This window comes from Seriola aureovittata, chromosome 2 (assembly GCF_021018895.1).
Source record: "Seriola aureovittata isolate HTS-2021-v1 ecotype China chromosome 2, ASM2101889v1, whole genome shotgun sequence".
NCBI classification, from domain to species: domain Eukaryota; kingdom Metazoa; phylum Chordata; class Actinopteri; order Carangiformes; family Carangidae; genus Seriola; species Seriola aureovittata.
This window is the reverse complement of record NC_079365.1, coordinates 11,468,901-11,496,102: the sequence shown is the minus strand read 5'-3', so window position 1 is coordinate 11,496,102 and position 27,202 is coordinate 11,468,901. Positions and strand designations below refer to the sequence as shown.

The window sequence follows — 27,202 nt, the reverse complement described above, 5'->3', positions numbered from 1 at the left end:
GCTCTTGCCTTAATCACACTAAATGAAATCCTCTTTCTGGGCAAAAGCAAGAGCACCCTGGCTACAGCTTTAATGGAATAATATGCACAATCACATGCTGCATTATCAGAGCAAACACTGTGGAAAGGGTTTAAGGATGTCAGATTGCTACTCAGTAGAAAATAAAAATACAGGACAAGTCAAAACTGAGGTTCTGAGCATATATGAATAAACAAAAGCCAAAGCTTTACTCAGTAAATACATCGCAGAGCGTGTTTTTACCTCTCAACAAGCAGCTTCAGTCTTTCCCTCTGCCTCTGAGCAGTCCTGTCTGTGGAGTGTCATACACCACCTCCCGCTCCCTCTTTCTTACAAACTCTCTGCTCGCTCTCTCTCACCGACTCACTTTACTTCCCTCCCTCTCTCACGATAACACACACACACACACACACACACACTCCCACTGAGCTAGCAGCGCATACAACATAACTTTCCCCTCTCACTCTCTGCCTGTGTCATACGCACAGAGACGTTACAGCACGTCAACTGTGCAAATGCGTTCCCATGCATGTGCACACACACACACACACACACACACACACACACACACACACACACACACACATCAATACTCCACGCGCAGACACTGGGCAGCCCTGCAAAGTCACAGGGTGCTGATGGCCAGTGACCTTTTCAGAAGCCTGAGGCTGACAGAAAGATGACAAGAGACAGAATAAAAGTGGCATCAAGACTATCAGGCAGCGTTAGATGGAGATAGTGTTGACAAGTCAGACAAATAGAAAGATGATGCACAAAGGATGCAAGAAAAAAAGAATGGAACTTTACTGGTGACTGTTATGAAAAATGGTACTGAGATGGCATAACACAGTGATGAAAGAAAGATTTGAAAAGGGGTAAAAAATAGTCGGAGAAAGTGGGAGAAGCTTTAAATGTAAGTATAAAACATCAGAAAAAGGATAACTCTAACAGAGATTAAAGGTAAAAAAAAAGAAAAGATGATGACAGTGAGATGCAAGAGATGAAAGAAACAAGCACGAAAGGAAGTAATATGTTGATATTTGAGAGAGCAAATAGAAAGACATAAATATACAGAAGAGAGATAGCGTGACATGTAGCAGACAGCAGTTTGGAGCCTTGGCCCAGTGTTCCCCTTTATTTATGAATACCCCCAAATGGGACTGATTACACACACACACACACACACACACACACGAATGGAGTTGCCTCCCCAGCTGCTTCCCACTTATTTGTGTCCTCCCACCGCTCACTCACTGGAAGGCATCTACGGCACTCTTGTTATTTTCTATATTTACCCATCAGACTTCTCATATCCAGATTGATCATCGTCCTGTGTGACGATGTCCACTCTTGTCCAAGGCGCCTGCCTCTGCTGCAGCCACCAGGAGTTGTTTTTGGCTATCACCGTGGTGACCATGGGGACAAGTATGACCAAAATAATAATCCTCTTTTAATGCATGCTGCTAAGGCACAACAGCTGGTAGTGCCCAGTCGTACACCATGACGGTGTGTGTGTGTGAGTGGAAGAGGAGGAGATAGGAAGGCCCCCCCACCCCTCCCACCCCCCTCCCATAAATCCCACAGGATTTGAACTGACCTGAAGAGCTGCAGAATAAAGGCAATGGGTCCCTCTGCATGACAGTCAGAGTACAAATGTGTGTGTGTGCGTTTGAGCTGTTGGACATCGAGGCACAACAGTGCAGTTACAGCAAGGTCATGAGCTCAATCAGTGTTGTGTGATACTGAGCTACTGTGAGCGGGGTCACATGAGAGCAGAGGCGACTACTGCCAATGGTCTGACATAAGCTGTGGACAGAGAGAGAGAGAGAGAGAGAGAGAGAGAGAACGTCTCTCTCTTACACAGAGCAAACATGTCCTCTTTAAATGAAAGAGGCCTCTCCTGCTCCAAAGACAACAAAGAGCAACAACACCTGACTTTTACCAGTTAATCAGTGCAATTAAAAACTTATGCAATTGAGCTCCTTTTTAGTTACACTTGAAATAAGTCAATGATGCTACATCCTCAGCATTTTTCTAGTTAAGTTAAATTTGAGTTACAAACCCTGAAACAAGTGAAAATAATCTGCCTCGAGGACAATGATGATTTTTGCTTGTACAGTCTAGCTTGTTTCAAATGTTTTCTAGAGGAAACCATCAATAATTCTACTAAAACTACTGCCACAAATTTATGGCAACTCATTACCTTTCCTTGTTTGCAGGATAGACTGGATTTCATGATTTAGTACCTTTACCTGTTAACATGGAGTTAGATGAGAAGATTGAGACCACCCGCATATAGTGTATATAGTGTCTGATATAACGTGTTATTGAGCTTTACAGGTACCGGTTGGAGGATTTTGTCACCTTTAAACAGAACCAGGGTGGCTGTTTCCCCATCTTTCCCATTCTTAATGCTAAGCTAAGCTAACTGGCTGCTGACTGTAGCTTCATATTAAATGGACATATATAGGAGTGTTATTGATCCTCTCATCTAACTCTTGGCTGGAAAACTAAAAGGCACATTTCCCAAAATGTCAAGCTATTCCTTTAAGCCCGAACTAACATATATTGTAATTGTTAGTATTTCTCAGGGGCTGTCAGGGACATTGTGAGGGAATTCAATGGACTTAAATGCTTCCTGTCAGTCAAAAGAGTGAGTTTACTGGGCTAGAAACACAAAAGCTTATTTGTCATTGAACATCGAATATCATTTAACAACAGAAAGGCTGTACCAAAACATCTTCTGTTAAATACTGAGCAGCACTGAGTGCACGGAGCACACTGCCATGTGTCATGTATGTGCATTAGAAAGTGTATTTCTTGCAATCGAAGAGCTCCCAATTGTCCCTGCCCAGTTAAAACGCCATTTTGCCGCATTGTATTTGACTTTCCTGTTACCAAAAACACACAACAGATTCAGATGGGCTGACAGGGAGACAGTGACTCTGTCCCCTGTCTACACATACAGACCACCTAGACAGCTCAAAGCTCAATGCTGCCCCCCACTTATCATCCCGAGAGCACTCCTCACACACAATGTTCATTTATTGTGTCAAATATATTATACTTTAATAAGACCAAACGCTTCAACTCAAGCTGTATTAAAGAGTCGCTTTAAGGTAGACACAGAGACTACCTGGGTGCTCGAGGACTCTCAGGAGCCCCTGCCATGCTGTGTTACCACATGACTGAATTACTCATAGCAACCTGGCTGGTTGCAGTTCAACGAGAGGCCTTCTTTAACCAGACATCTAGGTCAGTGCGCATGGCTTACTCCACTTAAGACTCACATCACATTAACATTGCTGCCCAACAACCTCTGACACAGGAGCACAGTTTGCTCAGGACAGAAGGGAAGTAATATAAGGCTTACCTTGGCTTCACATGTCTTGTGAACTGCAACCTTGCACTCTGCAAACAGAAGGGAGAGGAACATGTTTTACTCTGAAAATCAGCTTTGACAAACAGACAGAGAGGACAGTCAGGGTGAGTACATCTCTGTGAGGTCTAGGTGTGTGTCAGTGTTTGCCACTTGTGTCTCTGGGTCTGCGGCGTGACCTGACAGAGACGCGGACTCACCCTTGCAGAAAGCCCCGGGGTTGTCAATGTTCTGCTTGCACACATCACACACCCGTCTCCTCTTGAAGCTCTTCTCTGTGAAGGCGTGGCTCCCAGTTTTGGTGAGCTGCAGACACACAAGAGAGTGAAATCTGATCATTCATTCACACAGTGGATGCAATAAACGGCTTAAAACAACTGTTCGAAAGAAGTCAGAGGAAGGCATTCAGATGAATTGAAACCCTTGAACAGCCTTCCAAATGGCACACACTTCATACTAAGTGTGTAGTAGTGACATGTGCTGTTTTAGCAGTTTTCTCAGTGCACCAACTGAAGTACTGGACGTTCACTGTCCCCTGTGTGGCTGCTGTCAGTGCAGATGTGTGCTGGTTCAGTGACACACCAGCATGAGCACTGGTGTAGCAGTACCTGCTGTACATTCAACTCCCTCCACTAAAAACACCTGTCATATCAAGCTGTGTTTTAAGGCTTCCTGTTGTCTCATCTTTTAACTTGTCCTTATTCTGTCTCAGTCTGTGGGGCAGCCAAGATGATGAAAAACAAGCAGTTTTCTGTGCTACCAGCCCCCTCTAATAAACAGTATGGTCACAAATAAACTAAATGTAGCTGAATAGATGGACTTGGTGTTCATTGTTTTTGTCATTTCCTCTGTCCAGACTAAAATATCTCAACAAATACTGGATGGATTACCATGAAATTTGATACAGACATTCATGGCTGGTCCCTAAGGGTGAAGTCCACTGACTTTGGTGATCCCCCGAGTTTTCCTCTAGAGTCACCAGCAGGTAAAATCTTTATTTGTCCAGTACAAATCACCTACAAGGCTAATGACATTCCTTACTCTCAGCTGTACTTTGTGTTTAGAGCTGATTAGCAAATGTTAGCATGCTAACACAGTAAACTAAGATGAAGATGACATGGTAAACTTTACACCTGCTAAACATCAGCATTTTAGCATTGTCACTCTGGGCATATATGTTGCTAAGCTAGCGTTAGCATTTAGCATGACCTTAAGCAGAGAATTGCTACCTTGGCTGTAGACTTGTACAAACATTTTTACTTTCTTGTCCTCTCTCCCATTTTATTTTTTTAGGTCAGCTTCCCCAGCACAAAAGGCATTTAGCCTCCCATTGCCTTGTATCAAAAATGATTAGCCTGGTTAAAGACAATAAATTGGTCTTCAGCTTCTACAGCCTTGTCATCACCTTATAAAATAATCTTTTGCCTTACACCCACAGAGAAACATTCAAGCGGAGAAACATTCAAGGAAACCAAAACATACCTGAACCAAGTTTATAACAAATGCTGTGACTACCCAATGTGTGAATGTTCTCATAGTCTCTCTTTAAGTCTGGCTGAAGCTGGGGTCTCTCCTCCTTGGTAACAGGCCTACTATAAGTTTTCTTTCAACACTCCGAGGTTGTACCACACTGGGCCATCGTGGCAGCTGTGTAAACAGCAGACATGAGCTTCTGTGGGCAAAGCAAGGAAAGAGACTAAGGTAAATCTGACACAGACTGAGTCACTCTAAGTGTTCACTTTCTATTTCAAAATGTTCAAGTAAAAACTCTGCTGAGACTTTATAAATGAATGAAAGTTTTATGATCACACACAAAGATGTGTTCACACAATGAGCTTACATAACTCTAAATATTCTCTATATAATAATTAGTGGGATAGCATAAACAAACTTGGTGATACTTGACAACAGTAAAAAACTTACAAAAATAGAACCTTAACCCAAGAGAAAAAACAATTCATCTTTTTGCACATGCACATGGAAAAAAACGCGCGCACGCACACACACACACACAGAGTCCCAGTGACTGTATGTGTCCTAAGGCAAATACATTTACTGCACTGAGTCATAATCCACAGAGTTTTCTTTTTATAAACCAATACTCAACTGTCCCAGTGAAAAGAAATAGGACAATGTTTATATAAAGTTACGGTAACGCCCTCCCAAAGTAACACCTCCTTCCTTACAGCATGTGAAGCACGTTAAAACATTAAATCTTTCTTAGAGCAGACAGGGAGGAGGTGCCTGGAAACATAGAGGGAGATGGTGTCTGTACTGTGTGTGTGTGTGTGTGTGTGCGCCTAGCTGTGTATATGAGGCAATGGGAGAGGTGGAGGGCCACAAACACCATACCTCCACACACTGGTGTTTCTTTTCCAGTCAAATGGCTCGATGCATTTCTCTGGTCTTGAAAAAACATTTTTCAGCTCAGGAATTTTTGCTTTTTCCGTTGCGTTTTTTTTCCAAACAGGAGCAGCATTGAATTTAACTCTGGAAGGTGAGGGTGAATGCACACCGGCTTTGATATACTCAGACAAACACTCACTTATTGACTAGGCGACACCAGTTTCACTTCTTCCACCATCTTGAATTGTGAGTGGAAGCAAACTACACTTAACCACGATGTATTATAAAACAGCTGTGTTTCTCAAGTGGAGCGTATGCAGTCTAAATCCTTTATGAATAGAAATGCATAATTAATGTTTTATGTAGCTCTACCTTGAGCTTTGTGTGGTTACATAATGTGAACATAATGCAGCTGATTCATTCCGACTACTCTTCACAACCCTCAGTAAAATAACTCCATAGAATTTTGGACTTTTATCATTTAAGAGCATTTGTTAATATTTTTTTTCCCATTAACATTCAATCTCTATTTAACTCAAGTGTTTTTAATCCACTTGCAGTTTCACTTGTAGGAGATAGCCTAATCAAAGGTTTATCAAGTTGCGACATTTCAATCAACAAAGGACCTCATGCAAATTACAACTTCATTAACTATACTGACAACAAATCAGAGCTTTAATAGTTTTACACTCTCATGTCTGTGTAGTATGAAACTACAGCCAGGAGACGGTTAGCATAAAGCATATAAAGACTAGCATAGCATAACAAACTAGGAGCATAGGGAAACAACTGTTTTTATATATATATATATATATATATATATATATATATGAACATACAAATGAGGTACAATGTGTTAATACCTGAGTTTAACTTTAGCTGCTAAATGCTCTATTCCTTTAACCACACAGTCAAGTGACTAAACAAAAAATCGTCTGGATTTGCATTTGATTGTTTGAACCGTTTGATTCTGTTAGCCACTGTAGAGAGAGTGGGTGGGAGAGATTAAAGAGAACAATACCATAAACCATAATAACTTGTGTATGCTGTGATAATACAGTCACAAAGACTATACCATGTTTTTATTTATTGAGGCTCTGATGTCCCACTGTTGATTCAGGAGTCACATGGAGCGTTCAAATTGTTGGGTGCGCTCCACCAGAAAGGCATCAGTTTTTTAATAAATTCCCTTATTTATTCTTTTTTTTTTTTTTAAAGTAGGCTTACTCTTGTGTCATTTCTAACAACAAAAACCCTTGCAGGTGGAAAAACAGTGTTTATTCTGGTCACTGACAGGGACAGATGGAACATATTACCATTATGCTGTATGTATTGATCTTATAATTAAAGCAGTAGAGTAACTATTGACATATTTCCTCTGCTGTTATGACAAATGGCTACTGCTATAAACTGTGGTCTCTGTCTGTGTGTATGAGTATGAGTATGAGTATGAGTATGAGTGTGTGTGTGTGTGTGTGTGTGTGTGCGCGCGTGGGGGGTGTTTGGAGGAGAGACAATGAACCTGACAGAAAGAGGGCATATGAGGGGAGAAGAGGATCATCACCCCCTCTCATCATTTGCATTTTAAATTTTATTACATAACTCATGAATTTTGGAGGTGGAATCGATTGGACTTATGTAATGACCTACAGAGTTGCTGTCCCTTCATAAACCAGACCTCAGTTCACCTACGAGATAAAAAGTAGAGCTTTCAGTAATGACACTGAGGGGTTCGTTGGATCAGACTAAGAGTAAAGTTTTATCAAAATCACTTTCTTTCCACATAAAGATAAATGAAGCAGAATGAAATGACACAATAATCTGAAAAGTTCAATAATGCTATAATATTTCCTAAAAGCTTAAAATATCAACAATAAACCTATTTTCACATTAAGTTATTAACAGTACTTTATGACTAACAAATTGGAGTTAAAAATACCATATAACATCAATAGCTATAAAGTCACAGTTGAGCGGCATGCGACTAATAGATATTGCATTGATTTTTCCTTTGCCATTTGCTTTGGGTCGACTAAATTACAAATGTTTTGCCCTGTTTATACATGTATTCGTGTTTTGTGACTACACATCTGACCCAAGTTGTAGTACAACTGAAAGAAAAGAAATCAGTGCTGATGTTGGCTTATATGCACATCATTTGGAGCGCAGTGGGAATTTGCTCAAGAGACAAACATCTCAGACAACAAATTGAACATTTCATTTTGGATGAACACCATTTCATCAGTTCCATGCTGAAACCAAACTGCAGTTACTCATATTTTAATGCCAGTCTGTCAGATTGAAGTTAAATATGAAAAAGAAAAAAAAAATCAAGATGGGTCAAGGGCACCTCTCAGTGGTCAAATACAATCAGTGCAGCTCAGCCGCAAACCGCAAACAGTATTTCTTCTAATATCAAAAGTGTGCGTATTTTCATATATACACACACACACACACACACACACACACACACACACACACACACACACAGAGTTCATTAGGTTCCTTGCTTTCATTTCCTTTACTTTGGAAGTTTTGGTGACACACCTAACTAAACCAAGTAATGAGTAAGTTCACTTTTGAGCAAATGACCAAATTATTTTTACACCTTGTAGTTTCTCACTATAATTCCCATTTCACCATAAACTTAGTATGCAAAGTCTGAGTAAGTTTTGGATCCTCTTTTCCCCTTTTCATTATGAAGGGTGATGAAAAGTTGCAATCATCCTTTTATGTTTTCCAAAAAAAAAAAAAAAAGGAGCAGGTTAGTGAATAACCATTTTAGTTGAAGCTGAGTTTGTGGTAATCATTTGTCATATAATTACAAGGAGGAACAGTCATTAAATTAAAAACTGCCACAGATGAAATGACTCGTGATTTTCACAGTGTGGGGCATCTCTTTTTCTTTTTTTTTTACATAATGCTGCTGCCATTTCTCTTTTTTCCACTTGTTGTTCTTTCCCTCCACGTCTCCCTGTCAGTTCTTCACAAACAGAGGAGCAGAAAGAGAAAGCAAAAGCAAAGGTGGACACAACATTAAGAGCATGTGCCACATAATACCATCAGTGTGAATCTATAAAGGTCACAGTGACAGTGTTTGTTTAATGTTCAGTAAACCTGAGCATTTAAAGCTTTCCGAAGGCAGGACTTTGTTGCAGATTTTTTTTTTACTTTGGACTGAATATGGACTGGATTCAACTGTACAGGTACTGTACTTTCACTACCAGCAAGAATGAACTGTGGCTGAGCAGACATTCATTCTCCAGAGGGTCCTGCGACTCTCAGCAGTGTTGCAGTATTGCATTGCAGTATTAAAGAACCCCACCCCATTCAGATTTTTGCAGCCAAAGTCTATGTCATTCTCCAAGCATCTCTGACCACTGCAGAGAGCCTGAAGCACTTCCACATCTAACATGGAGATGAAGAGAGGGTCACAGCACCAACAGAAGCATAATGGATTTCTTTATGACTGTGGCTGCATGCGCTTTTTATTACTGTGAGAGCAGCAGCAGAAGCATTTCAATGGCGTTAGTCCAACTGATAGAAAGAAAATGCAGGAAAGCTCAAAGTCCCATTCAATTATTGTTGCACACGTTTGGAAGAGTGCAAAAATGACAATTATATGACCTTGAATATTAGTGTCATTACATTGATGATTCACAACTTTTGTGTCAGAATGCATAAAACATACATTTAATGAAATAAACACACTGTGGTAATGCATTGAAATGGTAAAAATTTACAGCTAGCTGCAGCGCGCACACACACACACACACACACACACACACACACAACACACACACACACACACAAGCATACAGTAAATGAACACAGCGTACAGTGACACACCCCCTCTACACAAAATGCCTCGGTCCGTGTGAGTGTTTTTTTTCAGTGACACCTCAACACAACAAGTGATGACATGCCGGAAAGCAGGAGCCACAACCTCCAGCTTTTGGCAACACACACGCACACACGCACGCAGTTATGCACGCACACGCACACACACACACACACACACACACTGATCAAGCCAGGAAGGGACGGGAGCAGGTGGCGAGGCAGGGGTATACTCCAGTTCTGGCAGGGTATTTATAACCTGCATAAGTAGAGACTGTCACCTCTAAACGGCCATGAAAATGCTGAAAATAGGTGCGGGAATGAGTGACTGTGTGTTTGTGTGTGTGTGTGTGTGTGTGTGTGTGTGTGTGTGTGTGTGTATGAGAGAGAGAGAGAGGGAGAGAGAGTGAGAAACATCCATTATATACAACCTAAAGCAGAACTCCCGGACTCTTTGCATGTATGACACATTTCATTCCTCTCCATAGCAGAGTCCACCCATTCAACTGGGACAATGTTATCATCATTTGGCATGGTCACACACACACACACACACACACACACACACACACCACACACACACACACACACACACACACACACACACACACACACACACACACACACACACACACACACACACACACACACACACACACACACACACACACACACACGATGAGGGCTTTATGGGGATTTGAAGTGATCTGAGTAATGTTTTTGTTCTACCAAGATCCAGGAGTTCACTGTGAAAGTGCACACATATCACACAAGTGTCCTAACATTTACATACATTACTGTGCAAAAGAAAAGATCAATGGACAAAAGAAACTGACTCCACTTGGAGATGAGTTCTCTCTCTCTCTCTCTCTCTCTCTCTCTCTTTGTTCTATTATTTTGACATACAGCATGCCAGAGTATGATTTAGTCTGACATGTGAGAACACACACATCCTGGTCCTGGTACTAAACCAACAGACACCTTTTATTTTAGACTCTATAAAAGTCCTGCAGAGGCTTTACATGTCGCTTGCCCCTAAATCCATACATGTTCCTAAATAGAGCCAGCAGACAGGCCGACGGCAAGTCGGAACCGGACAGTAACTTATACCACTTCCTCTTGAACCCTGACTCCTGAGGGATATGATTAACAGCGATCAAGTAGACCATCCACTGCTGGGTGTGACCCCCCCCTCCCCCCACCACCACCTCTCTCTCACCGCTGATGATTGTTTTGTGTGACATATTTCTTGAGCACTTCAGTTGAATATTGACAGATATCGAAACATTAGCTGCACATGCAATCCATGCTTGTGGTGCAGGTGCAAAAGGGGAACAGCAAAACACGTTTATCCTTTGGTATGCAAGCATGTGCGGCACGAGATGCTTCTGTTCTATTTAATGCTGACGAAAACACAGTGAGGAGAAATATTTCATAGTGGAGGCAGAGCTGCTTTGGCGTGCAGGCTTCATCTAATTTGGAAATGTTTTGGTAATTCTTTGGATTCCTTTGGTTGACGTCCATGACTAGTGTGTGATGAGTGTACTGAATAACAATTAAACAAAGACCAGCTGCTTCTGCTGAATCAAATGACAAAAACTAAGTACTATCCTCAGACATGTGGAACAGCTGCCACATGATGCTCGTCCAAACAACCAGTTCAATTGATGCTCTTGAAGTCTGTTTCAATCTGATTTTTTTTTTAGGTCAGGAGTTTTAGCTCCATCACCAATTTTTGCTGTTCATCCTTGGAGTAGAAAATGTTCTTTCTTGTGCATAAAAGAAACAAATTGACTCAGCATATGATCATATGAGCGGCACATTTCCTCTGTGTACAACCTGCATGTTTACAGCTCCCCGAAGAGCAGTTACTCGCTTACCTCAGCAAGTTGAAGGATTTCAGGATGTACCTCAGGGTCTGCCTTTATGGGGATTCCTCCTGCGTCAGTACCAAGTCCATGGTTCTTCATCCTGCCAGTGCTCGTGCTGTGAATGCACCCCATACTTCCAGCAGACACCCCTATAATCTTGTATCTTTAATCCCCTCAACTCTTATCTGATCTCTCGAGACAAGTGCTTCACTCCAGAAGGTCCCTCTTCTCTTCCTCCTCTTCAGCGCTTCATGTTTTGAGTGGCCTCCTTATGTTTTTAACGTCTTCTTCTGCAACATGTTCCTTCCTCCCCAGTGACTCCTCACACCTCTGCCCTTCTCCCTGACAACTTGTCCTGCCTTGAAATCCACCCCAGATGACTTCCCCGTTCCTGCCCTCTCTCCTCTTACAACCCCTCTTTCTCCCCCTCCAACAAGTCTTACCCACCACTCTTCCCCTTCTGCTCTCCCCTTACACTCTTCCCTGTCCCTTGCTCTCTGGCTATCCTCACTCTGAAAGCATGCAAGCACACACTCACCACCTCTCTCTTCCCTCCCCCTCCTTTCCACTTGCCAATACCTCCTTCTCTTCAGCCTCTACAGACCCTCAAATGCCTCGCAAGCCGCTCTCTCCCGCTCCGCACTTACAGACCCTCCACTCTTCCCTTCTCTCTCCCTCTCTCTCTTGCTCCATCAGGCTCCCCTTGCCGTCTCCCCATGGGGGAGAAGGGGGCAGCTGTTTTGGCTTGCTGATGTCAGGCCCTTCCCCTCTCCTTTGGCTTCACTTCAGCCCCTCTCACTGTCTTCTCCCTCATGGGGGAGTGATTAGATAGAGCTTCTTTCACACACGTCATCCCTCTAGACTCTATAACTTTGCACACAGGAACACACTGCAGGCTTCATCGCGCTGATCCCACTTTTCCCTCCTCTCAGCTTGTTCTGAGGAAGTGAAGACTTTGCTTGCCCGGGTTTTAGGTAAACAACTGGAACAAATGGGCCCAAGGATGAGCGTCTATCATCTTCTGTCAATCAGGATCTTTTTTTTTTTTTTTTTTTTTACACACATATCTGTATATGTCTGGTATATATACATAAATGTCTTAAATGTAAAAATGCTAGCTGTAATGACCTCCACCACAGCCCTGATTGATAGGACACATGACACCAACATTAATGTCCTCTCTTTAGACCCTCAGTTGTACGCTGCTCTCTCGACTGAAATGAAAACAATGATAGGCTCTGTGCTTAAATCTTAGATCTGTGTTGCCCTCGTTAAATTCCTTCAGACTAGGCTCTCTCTCTCTCTTTCTCTCTCTCTCTCTCTCTTTCTCTCTGTAAGACACACACATACACATAACTGCATTTCCTCAAACTGGGTTCTCCAGACAAAACACTGCTTTAAGCTGGAGGGTTTTAGGGTTGTGAGGGGAAAATCTCCAACAATAAGCTCTTTCTGAAGCCGTGTTTTTAGCCCCCAGACTATACAAAGCAGTCCTTGGTTTAAAAAGTGAGACAAATCCGTGGCCGTGAGCTAAATTAGGCGCCAAACCATCAACATGCATTTGTAAGTGAGAATTTACAGCAACTTCAGAGATGTCTCTGTATTACAGCTCTAGTAAAGATGTCAGTGTAGTGGAGATGACCACAACAGACTATATACAGTATATAAAATTAGCGCATAGTTATGAATAGGTCAACAAGGGGCCTGAATGACACCCTCCCAGTCAGGTTGTGACTTGAAGGGGAAGGACCCTCCTGTGTGGAGCAGCTGCTGACTGTTAACGGGTGGGTGGATGGGTGGAGGGGTGGAGGGTTACATACACGATAAAACTTCAAGATGCCGTCCTTTTTTTTTTTTTTGTGAGACAGTTTGCAACCTTGTAGTGACAGAGGATCTAAACATCAGAATATCAGCTGCCATACATTGAATACTACAGCAAGATTTGAGGGACAATTCCCAGTACCCATGTCAGCAGCGTGGCTCTAAAGGGTGGAACAAATACTTTGGTTCAGACTGAAATACCACAACTAATTTGTTGTTTGTGGCCATGAAATTCTCTGCAGACATTTGTGGTTACCAGTTGATGTATCCCTGTGACTTCAGTGATCAGGACTTTTCCTCCAGTGCCACCAGCAGGTTGGCATTTGTGGTTTTGAGTGACAGATCTCTACAGCCATTGGATGGAACCAGCGCAGACTTCCATGTCCTCCTCAGAAAGAATTGTAATAAAGTCATTGAGCCCTTAGGTTTTCACCTAAGACCATTACCAGGTCAAATGTTGTCTCTTACACTCCCATTCCAATCATAATGATAAAGATAAAATTAATCTGAAGCATTTTTAATCTTGAGCTTGAGTATATAAACGTTTTATGGCCTTATAATTTGTTGCAACATTTTACACAGGTGGTTACTTAACACTGACAGTCAGCATCTTCCTTTTCTCACACCCACACACTTTATATCCTGTGTCTCCGCCAAGGATCATTATAGATGAACAAAATGAAACCTGTTTTGTGACAACTGAGCTCCAGCATGCATTTTTTTTTATAATTACATGACACATTACACACTCTTCTCATCTCTATTATTAAAATAAGGCATTTTTGATACAACACTGAGACATGGACACATACATGCTGCCAGTCTATATTCCTACTGCTAGTGTTTAATAGGCTGATGTCTGCTGTGTAGAGTGGCCTGTTGTTCAGGGGTCTAGCAGAGTCTTATCCTACAGCAAACCCAGCACCCTGTATGCGTGTGTGGGATGTGGGGCTCAGCAGGATCCTGACCAGCTGCCACCAGGAGCCCAGCCCTCAGCAGGGGGCTGAGACTGAAGAAACACTGTGGACATTTTCTGTCTCTCAGACCACACCAGGAGCGCAGTTCGCCCAGGAAAAATACTTTGTTGTTGCACATAAAAGTGACACGTCTGATGATGCCACTCGCCATCATGCGACTGACAGGGGTTTCATGGTTAATTTCAAACGCCATGCTGTCTGAAAAGTGCGTAGGGCCTCGTCAGATGAAAACAGGCAATAAAGAGAAGCTACTGCTTCATGGTTCGGCCTGTCTGTAAATATTAAATCTCTTAGTGACAATCACAAACTCTGCTTTAAAGTTGTTGTTTTTTTTTTTTTTATATCCTTGGCCTGAAGCTTCCTAGTAGCAATGACCACATACTATCTGAATGTACATAATGACTCCCAATTTATAGCAAATTGGAAGACAGGTTCTCATAACTTCATGGAAACCCTCACACCTTACCACAACTGCAACTCCAGACTTTCCCCAAATATTTGAATTCCTCACTTGAGGAAGAGTGAACGATTTAGACAGCTGCAGAGAATCTTTAAAACGGCTGGACATGAGACCATTATGAGCCTTTAATGGATGTGATTATTTCATCAGAAGGTGTAGAAATAGAGAGACATCTGTACAGTGATTGGGGATAATAGTAATGGCACTTGATTTGATTCTCAGAGTGAGGATCGCATAGCCGCTGCTTCCCATTCAGTCGACATACAAATCAGTCCTGCAACACTGTAGTCTATGAATTACACAGTCCTCTCTTGTAACACTCTCTGCAATCAGTTCAGTTTGGAACAAATTCAATCGATGACTTGTTGAATGGTGCATACACGACTGAATAAAAGGTTTTAAATTAGTAGCCAAGTCTCAACATTCATGATTGTTAGTACTGGAAGACATGATTTTCTTGACTAATTTTCATGAATAAATTTGCTAAGAGATTGATTTTTTTATAACTAATTATTTAGTAATTAATAAAAAGGCTTTATGATGAATAGTTTAATCTAGGGATTATTCAAGTCAATGTCAAAAACTGATAAAACTTAAAAATAAAAGAAAAAGGTTCCACTTAGTGAGTCTTAGTCTGTTATAAGCTCCAACCGTACCCCGTCTGTGATCCACAAATATACAAATTCGTTTTTTTCCCCACTTTTTCCATTTATTTATTACAATTAATTCAATGTTATCCATCATTTTCCATGTGTCAGCTACTCCTTTTTTCCCATTTAAAACAAGTCCAGTATGTGACTATTCTTTAGAACCTGAAAAGTCCTGAAGGTGGGGCGGGGAGGGTGGGGGAGGGGGAGGGTTGGTGGGAGGCGGGGAGGATAGGTGGGTGGGAGGTTTTGAAAGTAAAGGACAGGTTTATAGGAGGAAAGGAGGGAGGGAGTGATGTCCTCCCAGGAGCCTCTTCCATGTGAGAAGATTTTTCATAGACTATGTGAGATTATTTTTTTTTTCTGCATTCATCGTTTTCTCCTCTTCTTGCGTTTCCTGGCCTTGTATCGTTATTTTCTCTCTCTATTCGACGTCCTCAGCGTCGTCTCCTTGGTCTCCGTCCATTAGCAAAGCGGCGTACTTACTGGCTGAGCTGAACTTCTGGAAAAGACAAAACACCACAGAACCTGGATCAGTACAGAAAGCTTTGGATACTAAACAAATATATATAGGAGTTTTTCGAGGAGCATGAGACAACATTAGGGACAATGATTTTATAGCAGATGACGGCCTGTTTATCCACTGCAAAAAAAAGATGTTCTTAAAAACTATAATGTAAAGCGAAACCCTTAACTGAGGAAAAAGGTTTAGTCAGAGTTTGATGTCACCCAGCTAGAGACTTACGGGGGTTGGGGATTCTTCGTATTTCTTTGGCTCTGGAGGTGGTCTGGAGTCTCGGTCTCTTCTGTTATCCTTTCTACAATCACAATGAACACTGAGGTTAAGATTTATTGGATGGGCTAAGCACTGGAAAGTCAGCACTTGCTGTGAATCCCTAAAAACCATACATAAAAAAAAAGACAAACTAAAGGAGCACAAATTATGTTCATATTCATCTTCTGAAAATTAACATCTACTTGGCACCCAGTTCAAACCATGATCATGACTCACTTTCAGGGAAAAAAAACCCCAAAAGAACATCTGAATTGTCCCAAATTTTAATTCTAATTTATGTTGTACTGTTTAGGTTCCCTGCGCTACTGGGGACTGTAACTACCTGGTGAAAAAGGGAAAGCATTAAATGTAAACACCAGGAATCCCGGTGCCCTTGTGTCCACGACACCAGGAACAATTCATGCATCACCAGTTATATAACTGAGCATAGGCCACTCTTTACAGATGCCCAGTCCTCCTCCGTCTTATGAAGTACTTTGGAGTTGCTAGCTTTGGGTGGCTGACCTGTCTGCCTCCTTTCTTCGGTCTCTGTTGGGCCCCTCTCCTCGGCCCCGCCCTGCTCCAGGCCCTGCAGGCCCCCCTCGTGCCCGTGGGGGACCCCGGTCCCGACGCACACCGTCAGCCTTGTTCTCATCTTAAAGGAGAAGCCAGACAGTTGAGTGAAGGGAGGTTGATGGACTTCGTACAGTAGACTACACTCACAACACACTGCAGCATCAAAAGCCACTGGGTTGGATTCAAACGGTGTTAGTCACTGATGTAGGGCCAAATGAGAGGTGCACAACTGCTTGAATGCAAGCTGAGCCTGTACAATGGAACCCACTTCTTTTAAATGTAATGCTGGCCTGCAAGTTACATCAAAGGTTCATCCAAAGCAATCAGAAAAGTAAGGCCAGTTCTGACACAGCAATGCAGATAATGGATATTCAAGTGAATGAGGAAGTGGTCTCAGACTTATGGACCTCACTGTACATCACTTTGATTATCTGTACACCAACAAGACTAATGTGAGACATTTTTTTGTGCTCCCCTTGTGATGAATACTTAACAGGAAGATGAGCCCAAAACCTGCTCGTCAGACGTGTTCTTTTTGCCAGATATGTTTATTATGATAGTTACCTAACAGTGTGAAAGGTAAGAATAACAGCTGCTCTTACACATCATCATGTGGAAGAGTTTCCTCTCGAAGAGGAAACACTGGAATTCTCCAATATAATTTCTGTAATAGGTGTATAATAAGCAATGAGGCTGTTAAATAGTTCTTACAGCTTTTATGGACTTCACTGAATGAACTGAAAACCACCAGATTCCTGTTGCCTTTTCTGGACCACACAAGAGTTTGAAACCACCTTCATATCAACGTTTTATGATGAATGATCATAAAAAGAAATTTGCAAAACAATGTGCAAATGTCCTTAGAAAGCAAATTCAAGCAGGTATAGCCACACTTAATTGAAGCTGTGAAGCAAGTCCACAATCATCAAGAAAAAGAAACGAGGACACTGCGTAGATTGTGGACAACAGTCCCAAATGCAATTTTATATGGGCAGTCAGATGTTTAAAAAAAATACACTTTCAGATACAATCTACAAAGGTTGAATAGAGAACTTTTTAGACAGGCTAGCATTGAAGCTCTAGAAATAGCAGTGCCAGTTGGTCCGTAAGTCAAAACACTTTGATTCAGAGTTAAAACTACTGGATGGGCTGCCGTGAAATACAGTTTGTGGATCCCAGGAGATGAATCCCAATGACCTTTTCACTTTTTCAAAATTTCCACTCATCCAACACTTCAGTTCATGACAGGATACTTCTATAACTAACAACTGAATTCTCATCAGCTTTAATTTGAGATTTATGCTGATGTTTAATATGCTCACATTACAATGTGACCATACTACACAGTGGTAGCATGAAAACATCCAATAGCTGTGGACATGCATGCTGACATGCTCACATTAGCTTTTAGCTCAAAGTACAGATGAGCCAAAGAACAGCCAGGGCTGATCAGGGCTGAGCCTAGTCTGACGATGTAAAGTCAAGCCTGAATGGAAGAGTGTGAAATGTCCTAAAATGGCCACCGTACATAGAATAAACCGTTGTGATAAACATAACATGGCCTTTCCACTGGTGCCAAACTTTGCATTATTGCTTAACTAGTGGTAAGGATCTAAGAACAGCAAAGTTGTGTGTTGACCTTTACAGTATCACAGGGTGGCTAATGTGGCTGACGACTTGAGTCTTGTTCGAATCCAAAGTCTCCATTATCACATATTTTTGTAGATGTATGCAAGTGTTTTTGTTTACATAAGCGTCTTCCTTCTTCAGTTTCCTTTGTTTGTGTTGAGTCCTTATATAGTTGTGTGCGTGCAAGTCACACCATTTCTTGGTTGTTCAATTTTATTCGTAGTCTACAGTGGGGTTTGGTTAGGGTAAAATCCCCAATTGTGCCTAGCACTCATCAGAAGGCCTTACCCTTTCCAGATCCTCTTTCATCTGCAGAGCTTGAGGAGCTAAAGAGAAAGTAAGTACAGTCAGGGAGAGGTACATAAAAGCACTCACAAATTCAACTTTGCTACAGGCCTGTTATGGCTAATTCTAGGTGTGAAAAGATTGGTTTGCTCAATCATTTGTGCTTGAAGTGCATTTTTTTTTTTTTTTTTATATAAATTGTCTGAACAGCACATCACTGGCTTTTTAACATCTGTCATAGTGTATTCTCACCTGAACTTGGGAGGAGCTGAACCACTTGGGGAGACAGGAGAGACTGGAGCTCGTCCATCACCCTCACTAGAGCCTGTACTGACTGCACTTCTCTTGGCCCAGGCGTTCTCCTTGGGAGGAGGGGCAGGCATCACCTTCAGTGGCTCCTTGGAGGAGCTGGTAGAGGGTGGGCGTGAGGATGGCCCAGGGGAGGAAGGGTCACCTTCTCTCCCACTGAAAACCTCATTCTCCCCGGAGCGCTCGTTATCTCGACACCGGGACCCTGGCAGAAGAAGATAAGAGGAGCATAATGTTAAAGTGAGTCAAGTAAATAGAAAATAGGAGACAGTCGCTTTCAGGTTTACGAGGAGAAATCAGATATCCCCGAATACAAGCTATGTAAGATTGCAGTGCAGAGTTTTCTCACCCCTTCCAGAAGTGCTTCCTTGCTGTGAGGACTCACTTCCTGTGCGAGATCGCTCAGTATGAGTTTCCTCATTGCGCCAGCTTGGGTCCCTGAAAAGGAAGAAATATAAAAATCTTAAGCAACAACATGAACATGAAATATTGAATATTTAAAAACTCTCACAAAATAATGGTAGCCATCACTTCATCAACATTGTTTACTGACAATCATGTCTACCCCTGACCTGTCTCGCATCTTTCTGTCGGGTCCCCGGCCTTTGTCTTCCTCCAGCTGCCTCTGCAGTCTCTCTTCCTCCTTCTTCAGCCTCTCCTCTACCTCCCTCTCCTTGGCTGCTGTGTCAACAGGCTTGGCCCCACCAAAGATGGATGAGGCCCTGCTGCTGGAACTTGGAGCTGCAGCGGGGGAAGTACCACCACCACTGCTGCCGCTGCCGCCGCCCCCACTGCCGCCGCTGCCGCCTCCGCCGCCTCCGCCGCCGCCGCCACCACCTCCTCCGCCGCCGCCACTACCTTCCTCCTCCTTGGGCACACTACGGGGTTTTAGGTTCAGCTTGGGTCTCTGCTGAGGAGCTGGAGCGAGCAGAGGAGAGGATATTAACATAGGGTGGGGTGACAGTGAATATCAGAGGATGGAAAATATATAATTCCTTTTTTAAATTTTGTTTTCATTTACATTAATTGGATTTGTGGTAAATATGGAACACCCAAATTACTGACAAACACCAACACTCAAATGATTTTATTTGAGATCCGTTTAGAAATAATGCAGCGCATTAATATACTGAATTCTCACCTCTCTCCTCACGCCTATCATCCCGTCTCTCATACCGGTCTTCACGGTCGCCATAACGATCCCTGTCCCCATAACGATCACTGCTACCCCGACTGTCATCATAATCACGGCGGAAGCCACTGCCAAAGGCACGACGACCTCCTCCACCACCACGAGAGTCAAAACCTAGAATGTCAGGGGCACAGGGGAGAAAATGGTTAAGAGATAAAAATAAAAAACCTGGAGAGATGATATGGACAGGAAATACAGCCACAAACCTAATTAAAGACTGATTCAATTAGGATGGGAATGTTAAAACAAACAAACAAACAAAAAATAAATAAATAATCAAGGAGAAGCCAAAAAAACAAGTGACGGAGAATACAGGGCCTTCACAAGTACAACTACTCACCTCCTCTGTCGTAGTCTCTGCGGTCCCTGTCATCATAGCGATCCCGGTAGCGGTCTCTTCCACTATCATAACGATCACTGTCGCGCCGTGGCCCATCTCTGTAACGATCTGACTCGTAGCGGTCCCGTGATCCTGCAAGAATCATAAGACAATTAGACATGTACTAAAATTGTTGAATAAATAATTAAATGTTGTTTCATTCTCTAATCAGCACTACATATAATATAGCCAGTTAAAGTAATTATTAATATTTTATTGATTTACAACACTGCTTAACTGCTGCATCTAAGATGTCACGCAGCAGCCCACCACTAGTCGGCTGCAGCCTCAGCAGACGGCAGCTCCACTCTCCCCATGCTAATGCCCGAATGTTGCAAACATTCAAGATGGAAAGTGGGACATATGACATTGGGGCTGGACAATTAACTGAAATAGTATTAAAACCAACATTTACAACCTCTCGCTGATTTAATCTTGCTCAGGTCAGTTAATTCAGTTAATATTTTCCACAATGCATGAGTTCATGAAATGTCCACAAAAATTATACCTCGTGTTCCGGCACATGCCTCGCCTTCTGATTGGGTCTTATCAGTAACGGCTACTAGACAGTTTTGAATGCAATATGGATAGTGATCAAAGATAACACTGCCAATTTGTTTATTCACTTGGAATACAACTACATTGAATGCTAAGAGTGTGTGCCTCAAAAAAAGAGAAAAATCTATTAGCGCTAAAGTAATGGTTAATTAATTAAATCAAGTTTGAAATAATCGTGATATTGATTTGAAATTTGGCAATATTTTGATCTGGAAAATGAAAATAAGGTTGTATGTAGGCTTTGTCAAAATAAATTGGCATACAACCAGTGAACCACAGCAATGTGAAACTGCATTCATAACCTGCAAGGAAATATGGTTGCTGGTGCTAGCACCGTTAACTTTAGCCACACTAGACAAACCATTATAACATTGTTTACTCAAACACGCCGTTTTCAATTATTTATTTATTTTTTTTAAACTTACTAACTATTAAACTAGTTGACTATTCTAAATTTATATTACCAATAAATCAACAGAAAGAAGTCATTAGGAACATTCCTAAAGAGAAAAATGAGTCAACTGTGTTTCACACATGGAATTCCTCTGGTAATGGACTGTTGATCTTTGAACATCAAACAGTGATAAAAGAAGAAAAAGTTCCTTGTATCCAAAACTACTAACAGAATAACACTGGGATAAGTTGTGAAATAAGTTTGGATGTTGAAGCACAAACAAAACCATTTCTGACTCACTCTCTCCAAAGGCATCATCTCTCCTGGGAGGTCCATCATCGTTGTCTGCACTTGGCCGAGCTCTCCAGTCACTGTCTGTCTTGTCAGGGCCCATGTCCGCCATCCGTCCACCCCTGTCTCGTCCTCCCATAAGCCCACTGTCTCTCTCTGGGGTGTAAAGAAGACAAGATGATGTTGAATTTAATTGTGGAATATGAAGGCTGGGGGTTGTACCTCCTTTGCCTTAATTATTCTAAATGGTCACTAAGGCCAGAAAAAATTGCAGAAATAAAAGTTAGCAGTGTACCTTTATCATTAGACTGGTCTGCAATATCCACACGGATCCTTCGGTTTCCCAAGTTCTGTTGGCATGAACAGACAGAAGGGACAAATAGTTAGTGATTCTACTACATACATTTTTATACATTCTGACTATGTAACCTCTGGTAGAACTATACATCTTACTTCTCTTATGCAATGCAGCCAATAAAAAATATTTTATTGTGCGATACAGTGACAAAGAACTTGTACAGTCATACTTTCATTTTAGTTAGGTTAAAAAATAAAAATCCCCAAAAATGTTTTAAAATGGACATTCATTAGTTGCTGTATCATCTCACCTCCTCATTGAGACTGAGGGCCCTCAAGAGGGAGTCCACATCGTCAAATTCAGCATAGCCAAAGCCCTTCAGCCTCTCTGGGTTACTGGGCTCTCGAGGCAGGCGCACTGCACTGATCTGGAGAGGAAGATATTGACAGAATAACATAAGAAACAGAGAACACGCTGATTTGGGCCCAGCACTCTGCAGCTCACCCAAATAAGATCAGGAAATACAAAGGGCAGTCTGCAAATGAAAAATATGGAAGAAATGGGTTGATTGATTACTTTCCAGATGAGATTAATTCCTGCCCTTACCCTAAATAAGAAATGTCCAGTTCAGGATTGTGACAGACACTGTTGTAGGTAGCTTTAGTAAAACAAGTTGGCTGAATAATCTCAATAATAATATAATAATATAATCTCTGGTTGCTTGCATGTTTGTAACCATTTCAAGCAATGGGTCCTACTTAGCTATGCCTGGTGAGCCAGAGACAGGCATTAGCAAACTACATGAAAGTGATTAAGTGATATTTTTGACCAAAAACTGGCTATTTTATGGCCATTCTGTGGACAATCGGGCTTTTGCCAGCTCTGTTATCTGTGGAAAAAAAAAAAAGTTGAGGAACATTAGGGCGTTACTTTAAGATCTGTCCATGGACACAAGGAAAAAAAGTTTGACCTGTGTTGTGTAGACCAGGTCCTGTAAAGAGCAAATAAGACTGAAACTGAAACTGTCACTTGAGTTTCACTGGCTCTGCTGCTTTGCAAAACAAAGAGGTGCAGTAACTGTAGTGCTATGTATCATATGTCCCAGAATGCATGTGTTTGTTACACCTACTGCCAAGCCGCGGAAAAAATCTTTGATCGATTCTTCAGTGACTTCATAGGGCAGGTTGCCCAGGAAGGCCGTGTACGGCGGGCTGCGGGGCAGTCGGGAACGGTCGATATTGGGTTCACGGGCTGAGCGAGGTGCTGTGGGCAGGATGGAGCGGTCAATGGGCGGTGCCCGGTACGTATCCTCCTCCGTGTGCCACGAAGTCGAGACTGGAAAGATGGGCAGAGTTACATCAAACAGTGCACAAATAACAACTGTTTCATTATTGATTAATCCTATAATTGTTTTCTCAATTAATCATTTTCTCTATATAAAAGGTCAGAAAATTGTTCAAAATAATTTCCAACAACCCAGGTGGCGTCGTCATCTTGTTTTTTCCAGCCAACAGTTCAACACTCTACACACGTAGTTTACCATCATGTGTGACAAAAAAAAATCTTACTGTTTTTGTTTAAAAAGTGACTAAAATGAATATTTGATTGTCTGGATAGCTGTAGAGTAATTTTTTTGTTGATGTACTAATTGATTAATTGATTAATTGTTGCAACTCTAACATTAAACTTGCTTTCAACTGATTATTTTCTCTCTAATACTTGGGTTCTTCAGTTCATGGAGTTCTTGCATTCTGAGACTTACATAAAATAAAATGGTAACAAAGACTTTATTACAATAAATGGGAAAATCTAAGCATCAGGACTCATATCAACATCCAAATACATACAAGAGAGAAACTATAACAACCATGTCAAACTTTTTACCTTACATGCTGTTATACTTCAGCAGATGTGTTCTGAGAAAAGTGAATTTATTTTGATGCGTATTGTGTTATTGTTCTATGAGGTAGATACTGGTCTGATAGTCAAAAACCTTTGGTCAAATACTAGAATGATATAAAAGTCATAATATGATATTAAGTATCTGAAATGAAACTGTCCTGAAATGTATTTCTATGGCACCTTTTTGTCTCAAAAAAAATAAATAAATCTGAATTCTGACCTTAAGCAGCCTACATTTGAATGTATCATGCACATTAATATGACAAAGTTGTATTAGCTATAAAAAGGAAATGAGCAGGATGAAAAAAATACACAGTCAGATGCAAGAATGCATATGAGAAACTCCAGATAGCAAGTGTGCATAGCTGATAACAGGAAGAAAAAAAAAAAATATATATATAAATAGTAAATATATCTGACTATCTGACCCTATTCTGTGGTTGAAAATATTGAGTTTTGATGATTAATTTAACATGTGAGGCCTCCACCCATGATATCAAACCACCATTTAATATTCAAAACAGCCATCCCAATTCTGTACAAACATGTTAGCAAATTCATGTCAAAACAGTGCAGTGATGAGTTTTCAGTTGACATATGAAGCTCAGACCTGGGTCCAATGTCATTACGAAATCTGACAATTAACTTGATGGTTTCATGTTTCACATTTCAAAAGGCAGTGCCGCAGGCTAAACAGTTAACTGGAAAGCACCAGCAGCATGATCATTTATGTATTTATAGCAGTAATGGTGTGTTCAGCCATCTATACTAAATGGTTCACAAGTCTACCTGAAATTCTCTTAATGCTCTATGACTTAAAAAGACCAGACTAAACAAAAACTTGTTTTAAATTCAGTCAAGTGTCAGACTACTTGATTTCACTTGAATGGGAAAGTGTCATTTTCACCCCCACCGTATGTTGATGGCACTACCAGTTTGACTGCATTCTTAAAGGCATTTTCTTTTCTCTCCAATCCAGTTAGAGACTGCCCAAGCAACCGTGAGATGAAACTGATTTTAATAGTTATATGGAAAAATGCAAGACAGGTGGCAGGCATGGAAGATAAAGTCTTTATGTGCATTTCAGTGCATGCTCACCATCTCCGTCCAGGTCGTCAGTCTCATCGGCCCAGCTAGTGGACTTGGTCGGGTAGCTGGGGGCCACGCCGCTTCCTCCACTGTCCTCTGCCAAGAAGTCAGTCAGAGTGAGGGTCTTCCCCTTCTTATTCTTCTTCTTACCTAGAGAAAATGAACACAAAGTACATAGTCAGCCTTGGAAGAAACATGCTAGTTCATGGGTTAATTGTCCACATGGAACAATTCACAGTGAAAATATTACAAAATATTAAAGCAGTGAAATGTTGCACCACTGAAAGACTCATTATTTAAGACACCAACATAACAGTCTGGCTTTTCAAAAGACTTGTATGTGCGTGTCTTCACTCACGCTGCGTCTCTGCATAGACAAACACTATTTGTAAGGTTTAGTGGTGAAGTGTTATCCAGCCAAACCAGATAAGGAGACTGCAATGTGTGAGTGATAACAAAAACCCGGACTTATTTAATATTGGAAAGTAAACACACAGGGAGTGGTCTCCCTGTCCAACTGTCACTGTCAGAGGTCAGAAGAGGGTTGTCTTTATCTGTCCAGCTCCAAGGGTCAGTTGTGATACGTTCAAACCATCAGGCTGCGTGTTTCAAGGAATGTACCTTGGAGTTTAAATCAATCAATCCTGTATCCACTGCAGAACATTCCTCATAGTGTCTTTTTGAATGGCTAACAGTTGTCATTTGCCCATGGGGGGCTTCTCTCGCAGCTCATAGAGCAGGCCTGGTTTGTTTTGGTCAGAATAAGGGGAGCGACAAAGCTGGCTGTGAGCTTTATTGTGAAAATCCCAGCTGTCAGGACATTCTTTACACACATCGTTACAAACTCAACACACAAACAGAAAGCAACACAGACGGTTTCCAACCCTCTCCAAATACGCAATGCTAAGTCATTGTTTACAATTAACAGGCCTAACTAGCTGGCCTTGACTGCGTGTGCTCTTTAAAACAAACGAATAACACACTGTTTTAGCTCTCTCAGCGCTCCGCACTAATGTAACATTAGCACGCCGGGAGCTGCGTAACGTTAACATAACGGCTGCTAGGCCAACAGTTAACAGTTACCCTAACCATACAGGTTGTTTGCTTGCTATCTACGTAGGTCGCTTTTGTCTTTATGCGGGCTTAGTCAGCAAAGGACTGCTGACGGGGGAAGTATCCCTGCTTAGCTGGCTAGGTTTTAGGGCCTAGTACACGTCGCAGCGCCAGGATCCAAGTGCGCCATCGTCGGAGCAAGACTTGGCCGACTGGACGGGACGGCTCAAAGTTATGAAGCTGCCAAGGAAGTGTTTATGATACGACCCAACAGGCCCAGCTGCCCAATTTCATCAAACACCGACACCAGGGAGCCAGGCTGCACACGTGGGGAGACTCCCCGGGCAGCCTGGACTCCTCGGCCCAACCCCTCCTCCACGAAACGCGCTTGCGCCCGGTGCTTATCGACTCTGAGCGCCACGGCGAGCTCTGCTACGGACATACAATGTGCCAGCTCTGCACGCAGTTAGAAACATTTCATAACACGTCACTCGCCGTTCAATCCGCGTAATACTGCACGAACTCAAAAGCGGACACCGTAAACACTGCAGTAACATTTTTCACAGGAGGAGACCGCATGTAATCTGTAGGTTAAAATGTTCAGATTGTGCTAGTCGCTTCGTTCATTCGCCTTCCTCCGGCAGTTACGTTTTCACGGGGCCAAAACAACCGACAAACCTATTCATACACGCGGGACAACGACGCGGATCAATAAGACAAGACATTAACAATCCCTAAACTCAATGTGTTTGATTGTATCGACGTGTAAACCTCTGAAATTCCCCCAAACCGTCCCAGATCGTTCACCCACATAAACCTCACCTGACGCCGCCATGTTGGAGAGCGAGTTCGTAGTAGTTCCCGGATGAAGGCGTCAGAGGTTTATTATCGGGGGCGCGCATCGCCGTACACGGGCCTGTCTGTCTCCTCCTATGGTCTCCTCCCTTGTTTGCTTACTGACCCACATCTGCGCGGCTACAGTACTGATGTTTCCTGAGTTTGTGTCGTGTCTGTCACGAAACTAGCTGTAACTCTCACCGTTGTTCATTTATTTAGGCTGTCACCAAATCCTTGGATTTAAAACCCCTGTGCTCCTCTATTTGCTTAATATTC

At 42.1% G+C, this 27,202-nt stretch overlaps 2 protein-coding genes across 6 annotated transcripts in view; both read right to left on the bottom strand.

Annotated features, from left to right (window-relative positions):
- The window catches only part of LOC130187077 (tensin-2-like), a 30,767-nt gene extending 17,659 nt beyond the window's left edge, over nt 1-13,108 (bottom strand). Inside the window, exons 1-3 of one of the 4 annotated variants that reach the window (XM_056404488.1) lie at nt 11,464-13,108; nt 3,598-3,703; nt 3,392-3,429 (exon numbers count right to left, since the gene is read on the bottom strand). In XM_056404488.1, coding sequence (XP_056260463.1) covers nt 3,392-3,429; nt 3,598-3,703; nt 11,464-11,586 — 267 coding nt within the window. In that variant the 5' untranslated portion in view covers nt 11,587-13,108. Of the gene's footprint in view, nt 1-261; nt 326-3,391; nt 3,430-3,597; nt 3,704-11,463 lie in introns of those variants that run through there. The other 3 variants (XM_056404487.1, XM_056404489.1, XM_056404490.1) reach the window with 3 other exon arrangements.
- A 1,709-nt stretch (nt 13,109-14,817) lies between these two features.
- On the bottom strand, nt 14,818-27,002 carry eif4ba (eukaryotic translation initiation factor 4Ba). 2 transcript variants are annotated; one of them, XM_056404492.1, is made up of 15 exons: nt 26,912-27,002; nt 25,046-25,186; nt 23,175-23,380; nt 22,356-22,472; nt 22,043-22,097; nt 21,757-21,903; nt 20,466-20,597; nt 20,075-20,239; nt 19,506-19,851; nt 19,283-19,371; nt 18,877-19,138; nt 18,628-18,665; nt 16,660-16,789; nt 16,105-16,177; nt 14,818-15,861 (listed from the first exon to the last, which is right to left on the bottom strand). In XM_056404492.1, the coding sequence occupies exons 1-15, from the start codon at nt 26,922-26,924 to the stop codon at nt 15,784-15,786; spliced, it is 1,992 nt and encodes a 663-aa protein (XP_056260467.1). In that variant the 5' UTR covers nt 26,925-27,002; the 3' UTR covers nt 14,818-15,783. The 2 variants fall into 2 exon arrangements, with proteins under 2 accessions (XP_056260467.1, XP_056260468.1); XM_056404493.1 differs by lacking the exon at nt 16,660-16,789 and having other exon boundaries at nt 26,912-27,001.
- Nucleotides 27,003-27,202: the final 200 nt, after the last annotated feature.